This window comes from Lacerta agilis, chromosome 12 (assembly GCF_009819535.1).
Source record: "Lacerta agilis isolate rLacAgi1 chromosome 12, rLacAgi1.pri, whole genome shotgun sequence".
NCBI classification, from domain to species: Eukaryota; Metazoa; Chordata; class Lepidosauria; order Squamata; family Lacertidae; genus Lacerta; species Lacerta agilis.
The window spans coordinates 47,702,679-47,728,019 of record NC_046323.1 but is presented as its reverse complement, the minus strand read 5'-3'; the positions used below and the strand labels follow the sequence as shown (position 1 = coordinate 47,728,019).

The 25,341-nt window shown below is 44.7% G+C and overlaps 1 protein-coding gene across 2 annotated transcripts in view; it reads left to right on the top strand.

Annotated features, from left to right (window-relative positions):
* Window positions 1–25,341, top strand: part of SCN5A (sodium voltage-gated channel alpha subunit 5) — a 216,621-nt gene that overhangs the window by 22,138 nt on the left and 169,142 nt on the right. For both annotated transcript variants that reach the window (XM_033164901.1, XM_033164899.1), the window contains exon 5: window positions 8,591–8,682. In XM_033164901.1, the coding sequence (XP_033020792.1) occupies window positions 8,591–8,682 (92 nt within the window). The remainder of the gene's footprint in view (window positions 1–8,590; window positions 8,683–25,341) is intronic.

Below are 25,341 nucleotides of genomic sequence, written 5' to 3'. Positions count from 1 at the left end.
AGCAGGGCTTAGTCTTACAGGTCAGGGAAAGTCTGGGTCAAAAGTTATGTCCTTACAAAACCTCTGAAGCAACTGGTGGTCGCTTCATCACATATGGCAAAGGGAAGGGCACTCCACAGGACAACGGAAAATATCCATTTTGGGGTCGCCACCCAGTGACATTCTGTAGAGCAGAATTTCCCCAGACGATCTTTTGCCTGCCACTTTTGCCATCACGGATACCTTCTTCCCCCACCTCCAAAACTGGGACAGAACAGCTGAAATTTCAGCTCGGCTCCAGCAAATTCTTCTTTTCTCCATTGCGTACACCTGTAGTTTTTACCTGTGTGAACATGCGGGAAGCCTACACAGCCTGGCATTTCCCTTGGCGGTGAGGCTCCTTTAGAACCGCTGCTGGTAACAGATTGTAGGAGAAATCTTAAGGTTCCCCCCCCCCAGCAAAACTTCAAGATCAAATGCCCACTTTGGCTTTCAAACAGGGCAAGCTACAGCAGAGTAGTTATTTATTAATCAGAACTGTTTATACCCCACCTTTCAGGAGGCTCTCAAGGCGGCTTCAAAGTGCACTTCAAACCACAATAAACAATATCAACACGTAGGGCAGGTCACTGGGATCCTTTCCCTCCATCTCCTGGTCTTCCTTCCTCCTCTTTCCCCTCCAGTTCTTTCCACCTCTGGCTGCTGGAGAGGGATCATGGCTCAGTGCTTCAGCATCTGCTTTGCATGTTTCCAGGTTCAATTCCCAGCAGTTCCAGGTAGGGCTGGGGCACCTCCTGCCGGAAAGACAGCTTCTGCCAGTCAGTGTAGACAATACTGAGCTAGATGGGCCAAATTCCGGACTCAGTATAACACAGCTTTTTAATCACTTGGGGGGAAAGGCCATAGCTCAGTGGCAAGGCATCTGCTTTGCACGTAGAAGGTCCCACGTTGCAATTGCTGACATGTCCAGGTGGGATAGCTCAGTCAGTAGAGCATGAGACTCTTAATCTCAGGGTCATGGGTTTGAGCCCCACGTTGGGCAAAAGATTCCTGCATTACTGGGGGTTGGACTAGATGACACATTTTTGGTCCCTTCCATCTCTACGATTCTATGACCAGGGGGCCTGAATTTTTTTGTTTATTTTGTTTATTTTCAAAATTTGCATACAGCCCTTAATCTGTAGATCTCAGGGTGGTTCACAACATAAAAATACAATACAAAAACGTAGTAAGAACAACAGCAGCAATTTATTATTTGTACGCAACTCATCTGACTGGGTGGCTTCCAGCATGAATAAAAACAAGAACAAAAAACCAATAACCCCCACCCCCCAGACCCTCCCAAGAATGCATTTAAAGGGGAAATCCTAGAGAGTCACTGCAGCCAGTCTAGACAGTACTGAGGTGGAACGATCAAAGATGTGAGTCGGTATTATTATTATTATTATTATTATTATTATTATTATTATTACTTCATTTATATGCCGCCCTTCATCATAAGATCTCAGGGCAGTTCACAGAGTAACATACAGGATAACAACAGGTAAATAATTAAAACAACACAACAAAACAATACCCCCCCCTTTCCCACAGACACATTTAAAAGGCTGTAGAATATTAATCGGGTATGTTACAACTTCCTATGCTCCTATGCTGATGTGCAAGTTCCCCCACTGGCATAGCGTGGTAGACTTGCATGGTCCCACCCTACTGATTCTTTCCAAGTTTTGGCACCAACACTTGTGGGTTTCTTTTATTTTTTAAAAAAAGCCTTGCACAAGGACAGCATCCCGTTGGTCTGCGCTTTGCAGAACCTGGCAGTATCGTTGTGAGGACTGCTGTCCCAATTAGGGCCAGAGTGCACCGCAGGGCTGGAACCCTTTTGCTGCGGTGTTGGGTTGCTTTCTCCCCCCCCCCCGCCGCCCCCGCCCAACCGGCAGATTCTGGCAACCGTCTGGGCTTGCCTATTAGGTGGACTGCCCGCCTGGTCTCTTGGCAGGACGGTGGCTGGCCTGGCAGCGTGCTGGCTTATGTCTTGGCTGGGCTCTCGTCTCCTGTTCAAAGCGAATTCTTAATTATTCAGCCTTAAGCCCGCTCCCTGCAATTGAAAACAAAAAAAAGGGATCTCCTATTCAGGACAGCTGCTGAGTTGGCCGGCCGAAGGGAACCGAAATAGGAACACCCAGAGCAAAGAGCAAATTAAGGTATCGCAGGCGACAAGGGCCGTGAAGGCGGTGGGGGCGGTGGGGGCAGTCAATAGGTGCTGACGTTTTTTTTCCCCTTTGGAAAAAAAAGAAAATTAATTGTACTGGAAATACATTTTTAAAGGGAAGGGAAGTAATGGCGCAGAAAAGGGCATTGCCACGACAACCAGGCAATTCCACCTGAGTTTTAAAATCTCGTCAACCCCCCCTTTTTTAAAAAGTCTTGGCTGCAGTTCCAGCAAGCACTTAAGCAAAGGTACCTTAAGCTTTGACTCCCACTGTCATTGCAAGTATGAAATTGGCTTTTATAACCTGAACTCTGGCAACTGCTTTAGGGTTGTGTGCAAAAAAAATTACACAGTTAGAAAATTTAAATCAGCTTTTATTCAAAAGTCTAAAGGCCCCTGCCTTTTCCTGTTTATTTAATAAAGTCCCTTCCGTAAAAATAAAAATAAATAATAGCATTCTGACCCAGGCCAGAGGTTCTCCATCTCTTGTCCTTTTATATGGGAGCATTCCTCCCTCTGTTACAGGTACACAAGCTGCCTGGGACTTCAGTCCAGGAAGATTAATAAATGAAACCTTTAGATCTGCATAGCCCATCCCATTTAATGGTTGCCTGGATTAATTGGGCTGTTATCAGGTGATAAATTTGTTAAGTTAAATGCTGGCTCCATCAGGAAACCGTGGCAAGGCCTCATTAGCTTCGCTGCAGCTACAATGGGAACCTACTGTGCTAATAAGCCCACATGAAGGGTTGCCGTCTCCAAATGTTAGGCTAATCCTCTAGGCAGGTCTTTCGAGCATATGGTTAAACGCCAATAAAATCTTACGCTTCTGCTTCTCATTGGGTTTCCTAACCTAATGCAGCCGCACTTGCAAGGATTTCTCTGCTTGCCATGAAAGCTGCAGGTGCCACAATCGTATCCTGTTTCTGGAAGCTTGGCGAGGCAAGGGAACATTGGGAATGAGTGTGCCCTTGTTTTCCTTAGTCACCAGAGGTCTTGAGTGCGCAACCATTGGGAAAGGCATGAAGCATCCTATTGCAATGGCCTTTACAGTGCAGTCTGACACCTCGTGGAGGAGAAGGCTATCATTGGCTACTAGTCATGATGGCTGCAGTCTTCCTGCACAGTTGGAGGCAGCAATGTTTTCAAATACCAGTTGCTGGAAACTATTAAACCATGGAACTCACTCTCACAAGAGGCAGCAATGGCCACCAACTTTGGAATGCTTTTGGACAAATTCATGTAGGATAAAGCTGTCCTGTGCCTCAATGGTCAAGAGGCAGTAATGCTTCCGGATACCAGTTGCTGGAAACCACAAGAGGGGAGAATTCTCTTGTGCTCATGTTCTGCTCCCTGGTTTCCCACAGGCATCTGGTTGGCCACTGTGAGAATAGGATGCTGGACTAGATGGGCCATTGGCCTGACCCAACAGGCTAGTCTTATGTTCTTAACAGAGCGGAAAAGAAGTACCTGCTCCCCCGCTGTCTAAGAACAAACTGGTAGGCTTCTGGCATATATTAGTGTGTTTGTGTGGGCATTGCACACTAAAATCACCCCAAAGGGGTGAGAATAGTAATTGCATTGGTCTGTTGTACTAAACAACAGCAGCAGCAGCAATCAGTATGTTTATTTGAGAGTGTCAAGTCCAGTGGGACTTCGTAGGATTGGGGATTCTAATATGAGGCAGCCACGATGAAGAATGAAGCAGGCCGGTTTTTATTCCAAAATAGTCGAGCTACAATAATGTTTCCCAAACTCAAATCTCCAGCTGTTTTTGGGACTACAATTCCTCATGCCCTGACCACTGGTCCTGCTAGCTAGGGATGATGGGAGTTGTAGTCCAGTAAACAGCTGGAGACCTGAGTTTGGGAAACACTGATCTGGAACATTTGTGTCTCTGATTCCACCCATCTTTGACTCAGATTCCGCCCACCAGAAGCACGAAGCACCCAACAGATTACCTTTGAGAGAATGTCACTCTCAACGGGGGCAGGGGGAAGGCATTGGGAATAATGATGCAAGTTATATTTGCACGTATTTGGCTGCACCTATTTCTGTAGTGTTTGTGCACCCCCTTCCTTTTGGGGTTGCCACTGAAAACAGCAGCAGTCCCCAAGCCTTGCAGGAGTGAGGGGGAAAGCAGAACATCAGACCACTGACCCATCTATCACAGGACTGTCTGCATTGACTAGCAGTGGCTCTCCAGGGTTTCAGGCAGGGACCAATTCCTAGCCCTCCCTGGCAATGGATTGAACCTAGGACCTTTCTGAACGCAAAGCAGGTGCTCTTCCACTGAGCTATGGCCCTTCCCTGTGTTGGGTATTGCTAGATGTTATCAGGAGGAAGAGGAGGATGAGATGCAGAGCTCCTGCTCTCGGTGGCAGCTACACATCCTCCATTGCATCCAGTTCTGGCCTTTGGTTCCCACCTAGTTAATCTAGTGGGATGAGATAGGGATGCAGTGTCAGCACGAAGAAAGATGCTCTGGCTTTCTTTGAGCTCTCCGTCAGAGTGTCTAGGTCATTGTGTCATGGTTCTTGCTGGTAGCAGGACCAAGAACTCTGTGCAACATGTTCCTTGCACGGACAAGGTGAGCTACTACGATCAGAACGCAGCACTTGTACATCTCTGTCACGTTCTTAGGTAACGAAGAGAACCACTAGCCCTTCTTCTATCAGTCAATACTCTCTTTGCAAGCAAGTGGCCCTCCAAACACGAAAAAAGGTGTGCTGTGCTGTGGATCGCATAGGATTTGGCTAAGGTGGTAGCTGAGTTTCACGTGGTATCTGAATTTCACATGGTTAAGATAAAGTCCCCCTGCAAGGTCAAAAGCTGGATAATGCAGGCAAGCAGCATGAACACAGTTCAATGACATATTCCAGCCAGGCAAAAAGCACCAAAGGAAGGCACGTTGAAGGGTGTGGGGAGAATCCTGAGGGCCAGATAGAGAGGATTGGAGGGCCACATTTGGCCTCCATGCCTGAGGTTTCCCAACCACTGGGCTAAACCATGGCTAATGCCAGCAAGAAAGGGGATGGGAGGGATTTGCCCTGGAAAGGGAAAGAGACAGGTAAAGGGAGGGATGTATCTGATTTTGGCCCATTGGGAAAACACACCTGTTTTTAAATCTGAAAGGGATACCCAAGTTAGTCTGTTGCGACAAAAGCAAGGAAGGTCAATCAATCAATCTTTATTGCTGTCAAAGACCAGACAGAGCAAAGAAAGTTATTGTGGCACCTTAAAGACTGATCAGTTTTTGGGTGCCATAAAAGTTTGCAGACTAGAGCCCAGTACATCAGATGCATAAAGTAATATATATATATATATATATATATATATATATATATATATATATATATATATGTATATAATGTATGTATATGTATGTATGTATGTATTAGGGGGCAGGGGCAGGGGCAGGGGCAGGATGGGTTGTAAACAGTGTAGTCAAAAGGACATGAAACATAAGAGATGCTGCCTATGACATTTGTAAAATATCACAAAACAGTGTTCAAGCTTTCATGTTCTCCAGATAAGATAAGTGCAATGACCATTTGCGACTGCAGGAATTAGTGAAAACAGAAGCATTCTAACTGAGATATTGCGTTACTTGTTTTTAATCTTTTATTTGCTTATGTAACTTAAATATTTTGGGGAAATAGAGAAGATATTTTAGAAGGGTCACTGAGCCCCGTCCTGTTCTCTCTTTCCTGCCCCCACCCCATTTAACACTGGCCTGGTTCACACACAACACTAAGTCATTTGATCATTTGTGAGGCTACTTGTGGCTTATTGAACAATCCATAGTTAAAAGAAACCATGGCTTAGTATTATGTGTGACAGAAGCTACCTATCTCCCTATCAATCTTAAACCAAGCCTTGCTTTGTTTTTAAAAGGTGTTGTGGGTTTTGCATATTATTATTATTTTTATCCTTTAAATCAGGGGTGGGAAACCTGGACTCCCAACTCCCATCATCCCAGACCATTGGCCGTGATGGCTGGGGCTGATGGGAACTGGAGTCCAGCACATCTGAGTAGACACAGAGGTTCCTCATCCCTGCTTTAAACAGTTGGAAGCTGCCACAGGAGGAGGAGGAGTTGGCAGGATTCAAATCCACGAACAATATTTGTGGTTTTAAGGAAATGCATTTTCCAGACAAGGCATTTGGAATGGTCCTTTTTAAATTGAAAGATTAAGTTACCGGGTCTCATGATGTCATTGTCTGTCTGTTCTCACTCCTGCCCCAAAGAAGAGAAGGGCTGGTTGGGTCTGTATTCATTCCAGGCAGAGGCGGCACTGAGCTTTGCTTTCATTCGTTTTAATATCTACGCTCCCCCCCCCCCACTCCCCACCCCAAATTGCTTCCCTGTTGATGCATTTTAACAACTTAGTGGGAAGGTTTCCACTCAAGAGCCTAACTTTAAAGATGAAATAACTCAGCTACATTTTAGAGCTTACCTTTTGAATTCAAAACGTTTCCAGAATTGCATTTGTAAACAGGAAGTTTTGAGAAAAGAAAAGAAAATGGAATATTAAAGTGTTTCTGATTACGGTTAAGGTTAGAAGAGTATGTTGTAAGTTGCCACATTCAAGAAAGTTTTGCACCTTGTTTCTGTCTCCCCCCCCCCAAAAAAAATCCCTCAGTCATTTAGTACAATATAATTAATGCTGAGGAAAATATCAAATATAAATTCAAATATATGGAAAACACATTAAGACTAGAATAATTTGCATGAGAATTTCCCACAATATCCCTCTTGGCTCTCTTGTATAGAGCTGCGAGACTGTAAATTAAGGCTGCTTGGGTGTTCCATCTTTTGACTTTGAAGTCTCTGCCTCCACCCAGCTGCCCAGTGCTTGATCTATAAAGTTTGGAGGTTGTAGGTTTCCTCATTCCTCATTTTTTTTAAAAAACCACTCAGAGTCGCTTGCTGTAGGAATGATATTCTGCCAAAAGCAGAGTTTGCAGTACTTCCCAGACTATTAGCACACACTTACACACTCACAGTCCTTTCACAACCAGCCTTCAGATGTTTTGGGCTATAGCTCCCAGCCAACATGGTCAGTGGTCAGGGATGATGGAAGCTGTAGTCAACAGCATCTAGAGGGCATCTGGTTGGGGAAAACCAACATAACATCATCATCATCATCCAGTAGTATTAACTATTTCCAATCCCCTTGAATTGACCTTCAGCTTTCTTCTCTTAATGTCTGCCCACTCCTTAAGCATTCAAACCTGGCTGGTTGTATGTGATCCATGCCTGAAAGCTCAATAGTTGCCAACCTTGCCTTCCCCTTCTGGCCTGATTGCAGGCGGCTCAGAGATGGGATTCCACTATGCTGTGCACCAGAGGTACACACACACACAAACACACAAACACACACACACCACCCCTCTCTTCCTGTTCCATGGCACTCACCAATGGCATTATTCAGTTGGCCTACCAAATCTAAACCAGTCATCAAAACCCATCTGTGTTCAGGAAGATGATTGCCGCTCCATGATTCCAAGACCAAGTCGTGATGACTCATGTCTTTGCCCCAAGTCAGTCATTTTCCAATGGTGAGATGGGCTACCTTGGGAGCATTACCAGGGCTCCTCAATGAGAATATCAGTGATGGTGGGCAAGAAAGACGCTTTGCCCATTAATACTGATCTTGCTCGGCAATGCATTGTTGCAGGATATTTTTGGTTGAGTTCCAGGATGCCCTCTGTATTCACAACAGGGCACTGTAGCATATGGTTCATGGCACAAGGTGCAGCAGCCTTGCTAAGGCTTTGTATATCTGGGACTGATCAGTGCCTGGAAAAGAGACCGTATTAGGAACCCTATGTATGCTGTCTTGAGCTCCATCCCAGAAGAAAGGAGGGCTGTAAATTAAACCCATGATGCCTGAAGATGAAGCCTGATAGCCCTGGCTAACAGGCCATATAATCTAACTCTGTGCCCCAAAACAGATCTCATAAACTTCCACAATGCACAGAGCTTCTGCAGCAGGGAAAATAAGCCGGGCCAGGGCTTCCCGAAGGCAGGGCTTTCCAAACCCACCACCCTAAGCTAAACGCGATGTTCATGCAATCTCCAGCTGCATGTGCCCTGCTGTGTATTTCCAAATAACTGTGGTTTAATTCAACAGGTTTGTAGGAGAATTTACAAAACTAGGCAAAATTTCCGCACTTCGGAATTTCAGGGTATTGAGAGCTTTAAAAACTATTTCGTACATTCCAGGTAAGAAGCCCTGACCCTTGCATATCTGCTCTCAGCTACAATTGACTTTTTTCCTGTCCCACCCCAACCCCTTCTTTCTCTCTTTTCTCTCTTTCTTCTGCTGTCATTACTTTGCTGGCGTTGTTGTCACGGTCTTCTTCTTGTGTGTGACTTTCCCTTGTTTGCAGATACATAACTGAATTTGTGGACCTGGGCAATGTATCAGCCTTACGAACGTTCAGAGTTCTTCGCGCGCTGAAAACAATCTCAGTCATTTCAGGTGAAAAAACAATTTGAGGTTAAACACTTGGGCTGCGTGCACTCACAGAAGCTTATGCACCATTCCCCGTAGCAAAACGGTTGTCGGTAGGACACAGCTTGAAATAATGAACGGCACTTCACCTGGGAATGGATGAGTGTGGGGAATGGGTCCTGTCAATAGAATACTTTTTTTTTTCATATGTTTACCCCACTCCCAGTAATTTTTGGTGGTGGCATCAAAGGCCTTTCAGGGCTCTGAAATTTCCCAGCCCATGACAAATCATGAGCCAAGAATGCCACCTTGCAAAGTTTTCTGCAGCCCTGTTTTCGTACAATTTGGGAACGGAGTCCAACGTTTCAGATTGGCTACTTTAGACATAAATGACTAAATCCGAGTGGGTTGCTTCTCTCCCCTCCCCAACCTCTCTCTTTAAATAATAAAATAAAAATCTTGGGGTAAATGGCAACATATGAAAAAAAAATCAACCACAAGAAAAAAAAATTGCAAGGCCTATCAGTAATTTTTTGTCAGTGTGCTGACCCCCGGGCTTAATTAAAACGGAATGCCATTTATTGCTTTGTTTGGGGGTGGAATAAGGAATCTGAAGGATCTGTTGTGGGCTGCCTCACCTTTATCATTCGATCTGAGTTAATTCCGACCCAACCAATCAATCAATCGGTAGCTCAGTGCAGAGTGAATGTGGGCACAATTCTGCCGAAGTGCTCTTCTTCACAAGGGCCACTGATAGGAATGGCGTGCCGCTGCTGTGTTTTTATGTGGCTCCTTTTCATTCCATTGTGAAGAATATTCCAGTAGATCATGACCTTTGGCTCCTTCTCCCATTGCATTGCCATTTTTTTTTTTTTAGCAAAAGAAACATGCAGTCCCTGTTGCCTTTGTCAGCATTTAAAAATGCTTAGCTACAGTAGCTTTCATCTCTTAAATGGAGGACGGCGTTTTCTCTGAAAGTAGATCGATGGGGAAAACAAGCAAATGTGCCCTCAGTGTATCTATGGACAGGTCTCATTCAGCCTCAGTGTTTAACATTTTTGACCTGCATGGCAAGGTAGAGAAGGTGGCAAAACAACCCCGTGCATGGTAGTTCCTGTAGATGATTATCCTGAACAGATGTTGGCAATTACAGGTCAAAAATAGTCTAAAGAGACTGCTTTTAAAAAGGGGGGTGGGCGAGGAAAAACAACAACATCCATTTAGGAGATGGGAAGATTTTTTTTCCACTCCATTAGATGGCAAACATCTTCACTGTGGCGCTCTCGGTTGAAACAGAAACACCAAAGCAACAGCACACATTAGTATATTTTTAAGGTATGATTTGCTGAAAAAAATTCCTGCATGTGTATTCTCTCTCACCCACCCCCAATTTCCTATCAGTTTTTGAGAAAAGAAATTGCATTTGGGAATGATCAAAGGGGAGAGAAATGCCAGTGAATTTTTCACAGGTGGGGTGCACCTGCCTGAGAATTAAAGCCCAGGGGAAGACCTAGCTCCTCTCGGTGGGATTTTTCAGATCAGGAAGTGTGGGCAGCCAGGGGGGCTGCAGAGTGCTGGATAAATGTTTACGGGGAAGAAAAACACATGTGCCCACCCCCCACCCGTGGCCACCTTGCAACGATATGTTGAGCTGAAAAACCAGTACCTGCTGAAATTCCAAATGTGACCTCAGAATGAGGCAGAAAAGCAGAAGCCTCTTTCACGATGGAGAGAAACTTTTAGGAAACCAGTGGGCAAACATAGAGCCCAGCATAGTGCAGGCATCCCCAAACTCGGCCCTCCAGATGTGTTGGTACTACAACTCCCATCATCCCCTAGCTAACAGGACCAGTGGTCAGGGATGATGGGAATCGTAGCCCCAAAACATCTGGAGGGCCGAGTTTGGGGATGCCTGGCATAGTGTGAAGCCTCTGGTTACCGTAGTTGTGCTTTGTCAGAAGGGAACATGTAGTAACAGGAACTGAAGTGATTTGGAAATGGTTGTATGTGGGGGAATCAGTTACAGTCTCGCCCAGAACAGATTCTTCCCCATACAACCATTGCTACATTACTTTAGTTCCTTTTTCACGTTACAGAACTGGTGTAATATGCAACAGCATGGCACCATCCCTCTGACGAATGTGGCATGATTTTATAGATCTAGATCTATAGCTCTAAATCTAGATTGATTGATTGATTGATCGATCTGTACTCATCTACTCTCGTTATGCAAAACTCTTGGCCCATCCCAAGGTTCTTCAGGGCTAGTCTTAACCCAGGCAGCAGGAGGAGTTGTGGGGAGGGGGGGGAAATGGATTGAACTGCTTCAGGTTTCAGATAGAGCTTTTTTTGTTTTTTAATGGCAGAAGCTTTCAAAAAAGGGGGTGTCCTCTTGCAAATGGAAGTGCAAATGGAAAACGCTCTGGCGATGGGAAAAGGGATGCCCTCCTGTAGTCTTGAGTCTCAACCATCTCATACCCCCTCAGATGTTTCACCTCAGTAGGAACCGCTGAATTCATGCTGAATTTCACCAGTGACAGCCAAGGGGTCGGCAAAATACGTCTTCCCGCTACCCCCACAATCAGACATATGCAAAAATTCTGCTAGTTTTATTAGTGCAGCTCACCTGCTTTTTAGTTTCCCAGGTTAAAAGGAACGAGACTGAATGTGTGCACATTGAAACATAACACTGAAGCGGGCTCTCCACCACGCAGCGCATTTGATGGTCTTGCCATGTCTTGTCAACACAACATTTTGTACATTTTGGGGCTGCTTTGCAGATGAGGCGCACCGCCCTGCATAACTAAGTAATTCTGCTGAAATAATAACAGAGGATGATAATTGTGTGAGTGTAGAAGTTCTCCTGAGGAAAGGTTTAAACACAGGAAGACCTGCCATAACTTTAACCGGAGTGCTGAGCGCTGTGATTTTAGAAAGAGCATATGAGGCAGCAACCAAAATAAACTTCCTGTGCGTTCCTGTTGCCTCTGACTTGAATGCTAATCAGAAAGTACTGGCTTTTCCCCCTGGGCACACACTTCAGCTTCCATCTTGTCTCCATCTTGAGCCGAGCTGAGACGCCAGGACTGGCCTGACTGTGTAAGCAGCCCAAGCGATATGTGAACCAGCGTCGCAGCAGAGGATGCTGGGTATCAGGGGTTGCTTGTGGAACTCAGCCCTCAGTGCCACGAGCCAGAACTACTTTCAGAAAGTAGGACAAGGCAAGCCTTCATGGACCAAGTCCCATCCCCAAAGGGTGGCCAGATGCAAAGGAGGAGAGGGATCCTGCCCCTTTACTTGCTGCAAAATGTGTGGGATTTGCACCACAAGCTACACCTGCTGAAGCTACCCTCTTCTGCACAACTTTTAAAGTTATGGAAGTCTCATCCTCTTTTGCATTCTGCTATCATACCCATGGAGGGACACGGGTGGCGCTGTGGGTTAAACCACAGAGCCTAGGGCTTGCCGATCAGAAGGTCGGCAGTTCGAATCCCCGCGACGGGGTGAGCTCCTGTTGCTCGGTCCCTGCTCCTGCCAACCTAGCAGTTCGAAAGCATGTCAAAGTGCAAGTAGATAAATAGGTACCAATCAGGCAGGAAGGTAAATGGCGTTTCTGTGCGCTGCTCTGGTTTGCCAGAAGCGGCTTAGTCATGCTGGCCACATGACCTGGAAGCTGTATGCCGGCTCCCTCGGCCAGTAAAGCGAGATGAGCACCGCAACCCCAGAGTCGTCCGCGACTGGACCTAATGTTCAGGGGTCCCTTTACCTTTACCTTTTACCATACCTTCCAACAGGTTGAGGCCAAAAACCAGGACATGCATCTTCCTGGCTGTGCTCCCATGCAAGTCACATGATTCTCATGAGATAACAGAGGCAAAAAAATGTGTGTTTGGGGGATCCACAGGATGTTCCAATTTAATTGGGGCAGTTGAGGGGTACAGTGGTACCTCGGGTTACATACGCTTCAGGTTACAGACTCCGCTAACCCAGAAATAACTCTTCAGGTTAAGAACTTTGCTTCAGGATAAGAACAGAAATCGTGCTCTGGCAGCGCAGCAGCAGTGGGAGGTCCCATTAGCTAAAGTGTTAAGAACAGTTTCAGGTTAAGAACGTACCTCTGGAACGAATTAAATACTTAACCAGAGGTACCACTGTATGCCTACTACCCCGTGTCCCCAAAGAGAGATGAGCTCTGGTGCTTCTTGCAATAAGCTGTTTATTGAGTTCAACTATTTGTTTAGCTCAACACATTTAGGAGGTAAGCCCCCTTTGTCAGGAGCTGTACACAATACAAATCACAATAATGCTGAAAAGAATACAAAAGTGAAACAGTAGTAATAATACTTAAAAGCACATAACTCTGTGTGTGTGTGTGTGTGTGTGTGTGTGTGAAGTACCTTAAAAAAGTACCTAAAAAAAGACAAGTTAATGTACATGAATTATTATTTTTACAGCCTCTGTTCTTTTAAATCACTTCTAATGTGCATGGTTTTGTACATTTAAGCATTAATAGAAATGGTATACTTTTATGCTAATTTTAATATTATTATTATTATTATTGAAGCCAAATAAACAGCTTAGTGCTAATTGTGGGAGGCAGTGGAGGATAGGGGTGCCTGGCGTGCACTGGCCCATAGGGTCACAAAGAGTCGGACACGACTAAACAACTAAAACAACAACAACGAACAGCTTAGTACAAGAAGCACCAGAGCTGGTCTCTCTTCTGCTCCACCGGTCGTGGTGCTTTCCCCATCTCCTTGCTTAACCTATATCCTAAGCACAAAGTTTCCAGGTGTCTCATCCAAACCCTCAGGAGCTTCCTTTGAAAAGGCTTGAGCTGGTTTATTCTGAGCAGGTCCCTCCAAATTACCATTATTTAATTTATTCTTTTAAAATGTACAAACGCTGCCCTTCATCAAAGTTCAGTTAGCATTTTCAGTGAAAACGGGTGGGATGTGCAGACCCCAACATGTCACCCTTGAGGAATTCCTTTAGTCAGGCATAGGCAAACCTGGCCCTCCAGATGTTTTGGGACTACAACTTCCATGATCCTTAGCTAACAGGACCAGTGGTCAGGGATGATGGGAATTGTAGTCCCAAAACATCTGGAGGGCCGGGTTTGCCTATGCCTGCCTTTAGTCTTCTTAGAGACTCTTTTTCTCCTTTTCCCCGAATTATTCAGGTGCTTTTCATTAGTGTGAACTCCCAAGAGTCACCATGAAACTTCGCTGTAGCTGCAATTAGCAGGGTGTTCCAGTTCTGGCGCTAAGCCCAGCTGATCTCTGCCTCTTATGATATGTCTTGGCCACCACGCCAGGTGCCGGAGCCAATAGGACAAATCTTTTTCCCCATATATATAAATAGATATTGATAGAGATATAATATAGATACAGATTTACAAAGACTTTGCTTTCATTAGTTTAAAGCAGGGAAGAGGCAGAAGATAGTTCAAGATCTACCGGTAGATCTCTGGGTAACAACAGAAGCAACTAAAAATCATGCCCCCAAATTAGGAGGCTGAAACAAAGAAAGCTTGAGGGGAAACCAGGAGTGGATTTTTTGTCCCAGGCTTAATTCTTAGCATATGCCTGTCCTCCTCAGTTACTATTTTGCACCTTACTTTGGTTGTTGGATCTCAGGGTCCAAGAAAGAGAGAGAGAGAGAGAGAGAGAGAGAGAGAGAGAGAGAAAGAAAGAAAGAAAGAAAGAAAGAAAGAAGAAAGAAGGCACTGTAAACCTAAAATCTACTCACCCTTGTTTGTTTGTTTGCTCATTTTTTTTGATGCAATAGCAGAGTCTGGGAGTATCCCATTTTGCCAATGGGTTTCTAAACCAACACCTTTCACTTCAATGCTCTGAATTACTATTAGCTGTTTCACGACTATTACTGGTTATTGATTTAGGTTGCCTTTCTTATCTTTGTAAAATGCTGAGCAATTTTGATTGCATTCACTACAGCAGTTGGCCACCATTGCTTTCCTTTAATGAAGGGAGTGATGTGTGTGTGTGTGTGTGTGTGTGCGCGCACACACACACACACACACACACACCAATCAAAATCCATATGGCAGAGGTGGGAATGGAACCACTACCTGCCAGATCCAAGACTAGCTAGCTACCCACTGAGCCCTTAAAATAGTCAAGATCTCATAATTAACTCTCATGGTCAGACATGATAGGAATTTTAATCTCTCAACATCTGGAGCATCACAGATTTCCCACCTGTTATTTCGAGAGTGATGGTGATGAATGGGTGTGCCTTCTCCTTTCTTTCTTTTTAATGCCATCAGATTTTGCCCCACTGTACCACTTAGGTTAGAGGTAAGTGACTGTTTGCAAATGCTGCCAATAAGTTGTGCTCCAACAGCTTCTGAAGGGCTACAGACCCCCCACCTTTGCCCCAGTCTAATAGGGATGAGATGTCAGAAAACAGCCTCTACTCACAAGTAAGACCCTGGCAGAGACACATGCCCGACTGGCATGTTCCCTTCTTCCTGGGCGATCGTTCGGGAGCTTCTCAGGCTTCCTCGGCCCCTGACATCTCAGTGATGGATGTGGGAGGACATCAACAAACTTAGGCACCCGCAGAGGTTTGCGCAGTTGCGTAACAGACCACAGCAACCAGCATGTTGGCTAACCTACTTTATTACATATATACACAGTTGGAGCACTTCAACATGGCTCCCTCTCTCTCTAGCATCAGACAGCAAAGAGAAAGAACAAAGGACAAAAGTCCCACTTTAGGGAACACAGTAAGACACAACATCCTGTCTTCCGTCACTTCCCACTCTGTGGAATGAAAACACATAGCCAGTCATGTGATAAACAATAAACCCATGACTGCACACGGGGAAATGAATCTTCCAACATGAACACTGGTAGAATCCTCACTGAAACTTGTGGAATTAATTCATTGAGAACGTTGTGGGCCAGGAGTCAGCTTCACCTTCTGAACAGCAGCCTTAAGTGGGAGAATGTGGAATGAGCTTCTCTTCCTGTCCTTGAAGGCTGATCAGCTGCAGGTCAAGTCATTCCGCCTTTCCCCCCTTCAGGCTGCTGTTCAGCAGATGAAGCTGACTCCTGGCCCATGACAGGGTCCTTCTACATGTGAAACATCTGAGGAACCAGAAGGGGCACCAACAGGGCTCGTGACATTTCTCATGGGGGTCCCACTCCCACAACATTCCCAGGTTGCCGAAGTGAATATGAACTTCTTTCTCAGGTGGAACATGTGAGAACTGTCAAAGGCGGGCTCCATTTTTAGACAGTAATAATAATACCTAAGGTAATGTTACAGGGGGACGTACATGCATTCCTGTGAGCCCCTCAACAGAGTGGGAATTGGGAATCTTTGGCCATGTAGCTGTTGAACACCAATTCCAGGTGGCATGGTCAATGACCATGAGTCGATTGGTGTTTTACAGGCTCCTCATCCCTACACTGCAGTAATTGGGCAGGGCAGGAAAGATAAAATATTGACAAGACTGAATCAACTTCTGGCCTATGAGTTCCTCCTGTAACTAGCAATGCCACACATTCACTGGAATCTATTATTTATTTCTGTTGCGCACACACTTGCCCGACTCAGGAAAACACTCTTCTATTAAAAAAGAAAGGAAGAAAAGGGAAAGCCTTCTGTATGGAGATGAGACTAGACAAGGTGCTAACAACCACAGTGCTAATCACAATTTCCTTTGCCTCTCCAAGAAACAGGAGGGGGGGAGTTTGATGTGTATCTTAGCTGATTGCCAACATCTGGTACGGATGCCACAAAGAGCAATAACACAAATAATGTTTTTGGTTTTTGTAGGAGAGCTGGGGTGGTGTTGAGGAATGCTCCCTGATTTCCAAAGCTCGGTATTGCTTGCTGTTTTTAATGCTGCTTCCCCCCACCCCCCTTAGTTGATCCTCATTTGCAGTTGGGTGCCAGACTTAGAGGCAGAACCCACCTGGAAGTCACCCTGGGCACACTAACCATTGAAACAAATGAAAGCGGTGCAAGACCGCACAAGTCCTGTTTATTTCAGTGGTGCTTGTGCAGGAGAACTTCCCAGGAGGGTTGTACCGTGCAAGAATAATTTCTGATGGCGTCCTAAATGTGCGTGACTCGGATAATATTAACAGCTTTGATGTAGAGCGCTGCTAATTATTTGTTGCACCAAAAGATTGAGACGTGCCAGTAAAACTGATCACTTTGGTATCACCTTGCTGGGTGTGTCTGATTTAGAGCTGTGCTGAAACTTTTGGGCCAGCTTTTGGACAGGGAGGACAAGGGTGAGGAACTGACTCTGAAAGTACTGGAGAAAGTTACTGGCAATTTTGGTTGGTTTACTTTAAAACAAGATGGCCTAAGTGTCTTTTTTTGTTCTTTTTTTTTATTTACACAAGTTAAAAGAAAGATTCATAGTTGCTCCAACCACAAGCCTTTCTAGCAGCTGTCCTGGCTGTGATTCCAAGCTCAAAACGTCCGTGAGGATGATGGTATTTTGTGTCATTTCCTTTATACACCTTTATAGAATTGAAAAGGCAGCCAATAGGATGCCAAGTCTAATAATAATAATAATAATAATAATAATAATAATAATAATAATAATAATAAACACCACCTTGGCAATCTTGTCTTAAGGTACATCAACCCCACCACCTGCAACAAAAATATGTGAAAATTTTCCAGCCACCCAAAAGCAGCCGAAAATCCCTACTTCCCATTCACAGGAGACAAACGGCTCTGTGAATTTTTTAGAGGGGGGATTTTTGGTTATGGCTTTAGTCTGGGCATTAATTGTAAGGTTTCTGGTTTACTGACTGTTGTTTGCTACTTTAATTGTATCACAGCTTATAATGGAGCAGTATATGTCCGCATGCAATTGTATAGACTGCCTGACTTACAACCCACTGAGCTGAACTCAGCTCAGCATCTACCTGTGGCACCCTGCCATGGACTCTGTAAAAGTCCCAGGTTTGGCTCTCTCTACCTGAGGGTCAACCTGAACACAGTGCTAATTGTGTTGATGCAATTAACGTGCACATCTTTTGTTTTGGGACTTAGCAGCCTCAGGGTTGGTGGGAGTAGAGAAGGGAGGTCGAAGCCTTTCTCTCCTTGCCACCGTCCCAACAAAAACGTGTTCTCCGGAGCTGCTGTTTGAATTTCAAGTGAAGCCTTCCTTGGTGACTACCTATGTTACAAAAAAGGGGGGGAAAGATGGCATGCTGGTTACATCCACACAATTCATGGCATACCTAGTTTGGCTGCAAAAAGCATTGCCAAGCAGCGAGCAAGCCACAACCCATGATCAGTGGGCTTTACGGATCGCAAGCTATGCAGTTCTGGACTACAGCTTCTCCCTGTGTGGCTTTACATGCAAGCACTCTGGCCAGCTCGGATGTTATCCTTCCATGATGTCACTGCTCCCACTTAGACTGTAGGATGGTGCCTTAGACCAGATCAACGCAGCTCAGTTTGAGCCACTGACTGACAGCATCTCTCCAACATCTCATCCAAAGGCCTTTCCCACCACCTGCCAGCAGATCCTTATACACTGCGTTAGACCGGAGACCTTCTGCATTGAAAGTCTGACATCCGCCACTGAATTATGGCCCTTTCCTACACATACACCCACTACACGGGCCTTCCTCTCCAGCCTGAAGTAGCTTGTCAACAGACGTAATAACAAAAGAAGAGCCTGCCTGCTGGATCAGGCCAAGGGCCAAAGTAATCCAGCATCCTGTTCTCACAGGATGCCAGTGGGAATCTTGCAAGCAGGATCTGAGCATAACAGCAGGATTCTGACCAGCAGCTGGTTTTCACAGGCACGCTTCCTCCAACAGTGGAGGCCGGGAATCGTTTTCCCTACTCCTTTGGAAATGGAGCCAGTGTAGTGGCCTCTAGGAGTTACTGGAATACTACTGGAATACTACTGGAATACTACTGGAATACTACCATCATCCCTGAATATTGGCCATGCTGACTGGGGCTGATAGGAGTTGTAGCCCAGCAACATCCATTCCTCCTTTAGAAAAGCGCAGAAAAACACAGAAAAGATTGAAATAAAAGATACGTTGCTGGCCCTTGTAGCTAACACATTCTCCCAATCACTCTTTAGCCATCTCACCCCTTGCATTTCCCTGCAAGACTAACTGCAGCCGTTTAGAGTCGTCAACAGGTTTTCCACACTTATCAGCCTATCACCCATTCCCACCACCCTTCTGAGTAATACCCCTCCCCACTCCCTCCCCACTCCCCCACTATATTTAAGGATCTGGTGACTTCTGTTTCAGTGTATCTGAAGAAGTGTGCATGCACACGAAAGCTCATACCAGGAACAAACTCAGTTGGTCTCTAAGGTGCTACTAGAAAGAATTTTCGATTTTGTTTTGACTATGGCAGACCAACACGGCTACCCACCTGTAACTGGAACATTCTCCCAATATGGCTGAACACGTTGAAAGCTTTCACATCCAGTGTGATTTCACATCCACCTGCGCTTTTGAGCAGACAACCATGCCACAGTATGCTTTTGATATCCTCTCCAGGTCCAAAAGTTGTTTGTCACATCTTTGAGAGATGTGAGACCAGAGCCCCCGTGGCATGTGGAAGCAGTTGCCAGATTCTGTGGATTATTAGCGGTTTCCCAAATATTTGCCTGTGAATATTTTCAAGAGCCCAAAATATTCCCTGAAAACACCTTTCCATTTTTAACTTTTTCATGTCCCCCCCCCCTTTCCCCACGGTTCACAGCAGTTGTTTCCTCTTTGCTGCTATTGTAGTGCCATTTCTTCCCGATTGCCCTCCTTACTTGAGTGATCCCAGCCAATTGAGGAACTCATTTGGCAAATTGGATTTGTGTGGTGTTGTCACAAGGCCAATTCCAGGTAAAGGTCAGGCAACATTTCTGCCTTCGTTCTGTTTGGGAGCAGTGTGGCGTGATGAGGAAGCCTCACTTTGAATGTAAGAACACAAGAAAAGCTTGCCGGATTAGGCTACAGGACCATCTAGTCCAGCATCCTGTTCTCATAGAGGCCAACCAGATGCCTATAGGAAACCCACAAGCAGGATTCATAGAATCATAGAATCATAGAGTTGGAAGAGACCACAAGGGCCATCCAGTCCAACCCCCTGCCAAGCAGGAAACACCATCAAAGCATTCCTGACAGATGGCTGTCAAGCCTCCGCTTAAAGACCTCCAAAGAAGGAGACTGCACCACACTCCTTGGCAGCAAATTCCACTGCCAAACAGCTCTCACTGTCAGGAAGTTCTTCCTAATGTTTAGGTGGAATCTTCTTTCTTGTAGTTTGAATCCATTGCTCTGTGTCCGCTTCTCTGGAGCAGCAGAAAACAACCTTTCTCCCTCCTCTATATGACATCCTTTGATGTATTTGAACATGGCTATCATATCCCCCCTTAACCTTCTCTTCTCCGGGCTAAACATATCCAGCTCCCTAAGCCAATCCAAGCACAAGAGCCACTGTCCCCTCCTGCGGTTTCAAGCAACTAGTATTCAGAAGCATTGCTGGCTCCAACTGTGAAGGCAGAATACAACCAGCATGGCTAGTAGCCATCAATAGCCCTCTCCTCCATGCATTTGACTAATCCTCCTTAAAAGCCATCTAATTTTGTGGTCATCACTGCCTCATGTAGTGGCAAGTTCTATTAAATGCTTTAATATTATCAGTCCTGCTTCCTCCCCCCCACCCCTCAGAAATCACTGCACTTTTTAATGGTGGTGGGCACCGGTTCATGAAGATTGCTTCTTTGGGGCTCGGCCCAACCTGTAATATATCTATAAGAGAAATGCAACACAAAATAAGAAAAATAGTAAATATAAAGGCATATTAAAACAGGAATTCGAGAATATGTAGAGATGAGGAAGAATGTCAGTTTTGGTTTCTCCGGGCAAGAAATACATATACTAAGGTAAAGTGTGCATAAAGAAGCATTTGTTAGTAATAATAATAATAATAATAATAATAATAATAATAATAATAATATACAAAATGCATTATATTAATAAAAATGGCTCTGCAAAAATGTGTATATTAGGGTAGTGTCACACTAAAATGTCTGTGAGTGATCAACATAGATAGATAGATAGATAGCAAAGTGATGTGGAAAAGTGGAGAACTGACCTTACATTTGAAAAAAGAGAAATTGATAGATTTACACATCCGTGACCACTAATTACCACCTGCTGGACAAAAGCGCTCTCTGCTGTGGCTACCAATTTACCTACATTTTCTCTCCTCCCGCCCGCTCTGAAAAATCACTAAAAGGGGCCTCCCATTTTGCCTCTTACAAATGGAGCAATGAAATGGGAAGGGTGGAGTAACATTTCAATGTGACCTTGTTTAAGAAGCAAAATAAGCAGTAGGGTTAGCATAGCATAGCACTTCTCAAAGGAACTAATTTCCAAAGGGCACCTCAAAAATGCCACAGAAGTTCAGGAAAAAATCGCCCCGTTGGCCACAAAAGGTCTTTCCCCTCAGGTCTAATGAGCGACTTTGCTTCCGCACAGTTCAATTTTATGCTTGGATGGAAGGAGTTAAACCGATGCCTTTGCAACTCGGTAAACAGTCCATCCCGTTAAGCTGTAATGCTGTTGCTTTCCATTGGCATCATATCAACAATGGATTATTTTTCGCTGCAGATTGAATCGCAGCTGAAGTTCGAATGCATCTTAGCAGTCACCTTTCAAAACATGGCAGCTAGCTCTGGGGAGCGCAGAGACCTTTAAGCAGAGTTTTCTCTCCTCTCCTTTCTCCTCTGCCCCCAATATCTGAGAGATCACCTAAAGACCATTTAGGAAAAGGCTAGGGTGGCCAGCTGTAATTTTTACTTCCTCTGCTCTTATGCCTGTAACAGCATCCTGACAGGCAGCTTTCAAGCAGGTTGAAACTTTCCTGCAATGCTTTTTATTTCTGTGGTTGGAAAGCCTTCACGTGTTTCTGCATGGCAGGATGCAGTTATAAAAGGCACAGGAGGAGGACCAGGAAAGAAGATGGCAATCCATCTTTGCCAAAGCCAGCGAGAGAGATTTAAGGACACAATTCACTCTTCACCCAGTGGGACATTACTTACATACTGTACAATATTTGTATCCCCTTTCAGGCTCTCGGACTGGCTTACATAAATCGGATCTAAGTCCCGGACCCTGTCCTGAGGCTCACAGTATAAGAAGTCATGACACGGGAGGAAAAAAGGGAACGGGAGGGAAGAGGGGAAAGCAAGCTCTTCGGGTTGCAGCTGACACCAGTGGCGGTTCTGGCCGTCTTGCCCTTGGTAAAGAGCAGACCCTCCCTGAAACACTTCACCGCCGCCCCCCTCCCACCCGCTCCCGGATCCGAGCTGGTGACAACATCCAGGCCAGGAAGGCAGGACAGCTCCTGTCACACAGCTCTTCCCTCAGACAGCTGACAGTGGTAGTCAGAATCGGGGGCCTGATTGGGTCGCCCCCCTCCCTCACTGTTGTCAATGGCGGTTTTGCCTCAAAACGGCTTTAATTCTTCTGGATTTATTTATTTATTTATTTAAACAGCATTTCTAAACAGCTTGATGTGTTGTTGTTTCTTAAATCTCTTTAGGAGTACAATATACTCATAAAAACAATCTGAAGAAGTGTGCATGCACACGAAAGCTCATACCAGGAACAAACTCAGTTGGTCTCTAAGGTGCTACTGGAAAGAATTTTTGATTTTGTTATAAAAACAATATTAGTTAAAAACAAAAATGCAGCCTTAAATCAATGAAACGATATTAAAACATACAAGCAAATAGAACAGGAGCAGGGGGACTCACCTGTTACATATATATATATATATATATATAGGCAGAAACAGAGTTAATTTGAAGAGAAAGTTACATTCCCAGCCGTTTTAGGGGTGGGTTGAAGTGACTCAGCACAAAATTATCTGGAACCCCCGTAAGTAGTTTTATCACTGACAGACACACATTGAAATGGCATCCATATTCCTCCCTCAAGTGAAATCTTTGTGGGCGAAAATACTTAGCTGGTCATAACAATAAATGATGTCACTTTTCATGCAGCCGGCAAAGATCTTACTTTTCAAGAAGTTCCCTGCTAAGCGGCAGAGGATTCTTCACAGCAGGATCCTCCGCAACATGTTATCCGCCAGACAAAATGGCACCCGTCAGCCGTGTATTGTTTCCCGCCATAACTCAGGGCCATTTGTAGTCCCAGGCAGGTGGCAAACAGAGACGTTTTGAGCCTGCAGGGCCTCCACACAATCATACTAGGTTGGTGGTTTGTGCTTGCTTTAATAGACAACACATTGCACACACCTGCCTGTATGTTGAAGATCACAGGTTTGCAGAGAGAGGGGTGAGTTAGAAGAATCAAAATGAAATGTTCTGATGCCTGAGAAGATTAAACATGGAAAAAAACCCAACACCGAGGGGATTATATTTCTATTTAAAACCATAATAACTGGATGAATAGAACACAGTTTGGAAACTGACCTGAAAAATTAGTAATATTAGGGCTGCGTCTCCCATAAACCTACCCCGGGTGAACAACTGCATTTTGATAGTTTGTTTTCTATAAACATAAAAATAAGAAAATCACTTACTATGTTCCTGTGTTGATTCTGGGGGCCCCTTTCAACGCATTTTTTTGGGGTTGAATCTTTAATCCTCACCTGATTAAAAATGCTGCTTCACTCGCAGTATGCATTGCTAAGATGATTGCTTGAAACCCCTGATAAGAGACCTGGCATATTAATACTGTGATAAACGTGAGACAGGGTTAGGACACACAGCCTGTTGCTCAATCACATACAGCAAGTCCCTTCCATATAATAATAATAATAATAATAATAATAATAATAATAATAATAATATATTTATACCCCGCCCATCTGGCTGGGTTTCCCCAGCCACTCTGGGCGGCTTCCAACAAAATATTAAAATACAATAGTCTATCAAACATTAAAAACTTCCCTAAACTTACAAGCTTACAAACAAGGGACAGGGTTAGGGCTGTGGTTTAGTTATCTCTCCTTCCATAACCATATCTAACACAGCAGTTCCAAGAAAGGAGTAAGAAATAAAAAAATAATGTTAATGGTTTGTACACATATTATCGCACCCCCACCCCACCTCACAACAACCCTGTGAAATAGGTTAGGTTGTGGAGTGGTGATTGGCCAAATGTCATCTAGCAAGCTATATGGCTGGATTTGAACCCAGGTCTCTCCATTCCTACTCTGACATTCTAGCCACCATAATGCCAGTGCTCCAAATAGTATGTATGGTAGTAATGGAATTCCGGGCAAATCACACTTTTGGGACATGCTGGCAGGTTTTTATTGGTTTATACCAAGAAATCTTGCATAGTATGCCTTGCGTAGTGTACACTTTCACACAAATCAGCCCGAGAACAAATGTTATTTTAGTCTCTTTAAGCCACATTTCCCCATGATGCTCAATCCACAAACCTGTGCTAACCAGGAAATGAAAACTGGATGTAAAATCCAGGTTTCACACCCTGGTTTGAAATGAACACACACCCCCAACCACCATTTCCCAGTTCAAGCATCACCCCCATAATGCCATTATACCAATCTATGGTGCCGCCACTTACGGAATACTATGTAAAGTTCTTGTTGACTCACCTCAAAAAGGACATTGCAAGGTTGGGAAAAGGTTCAAAAAGCAGCAACCAAAATGAAAAATTTTTCTAGTAGCACCTTAGAGACCAACTGAGTTTGTTCCTGGTATGAGCTTTCGTGTGCATGCACACTTCTTCAGATACTGAAGAAGTGTCTGAAGAAGTGTGCATGCACACGAAAGCTCATACCAGGAACAAACTCAGTTGGTCTCTAAGGTGCTACTAGAAAGAATTTTCGATTTTGTTTCAACCAAAATGAGTAAAGCTTGCAGCGTTTAAGGCTTCCCCCCCGTTAGGCAGCAAGTAAGAGGCAACATGCTAGAATTGTATGAAATTATGCAGCACGTAGAAAGTGAATAGAGGAAAGTCCTCCTCTCGCTCATAATGCTAGATTGCGCTGACATCCATTGAGGCTGAACGCTGGAAGATTCAGGAGAGACAAAAGAAAGTACTTATTCACACAGCATATAATTAAACCATTGAATTCACTCCCACAAGAAACAGTGATAGCCCCCCGAAAGAGGATTAGACTAATTCACGGAGGACAAGGCTATCAATGGCTACTAACTATGATTGCTATTTTCTACCTCCGCTGTCAGAGGCAATATGCTTCTGAATACCAGTTGCTGGAAACTGCAGGAGAGGGAGAGTGTTACGGCTCTCAGATTCTGCTTGCATGCTTCCCATGAGCATCTGGTTGGTTGGCTACAGTGAGAACAGGATGCTGGGCTGGATGGACCGTGGGCCTGATCCTGCAGGGCTTTTCTGTTTGTCCTTAACCAGCATGGCTTCGCTGAAGCCTAGCATGCCTGGGGAGAAGAGAACGAAAGAAGTGAGTGAAGAACTGTAGGAGAGGGGCAAGATGAAAGAACGCAGAAGTGTGGCTCATCCTTATGTTGCCAGACAGGGATATTTGGCTTTAGTTGCATGACTTGTCTCAGTTAGCTCTCTGCTCCTGAGGTCTTTGACATGGTGCCCAAATGGTGCCTCATTAACTAGGTACTAGACTGCTCTTGATACCTCTTATTTATGTTTGGTCAGACATCTTCTGGTGCCCCCTTAT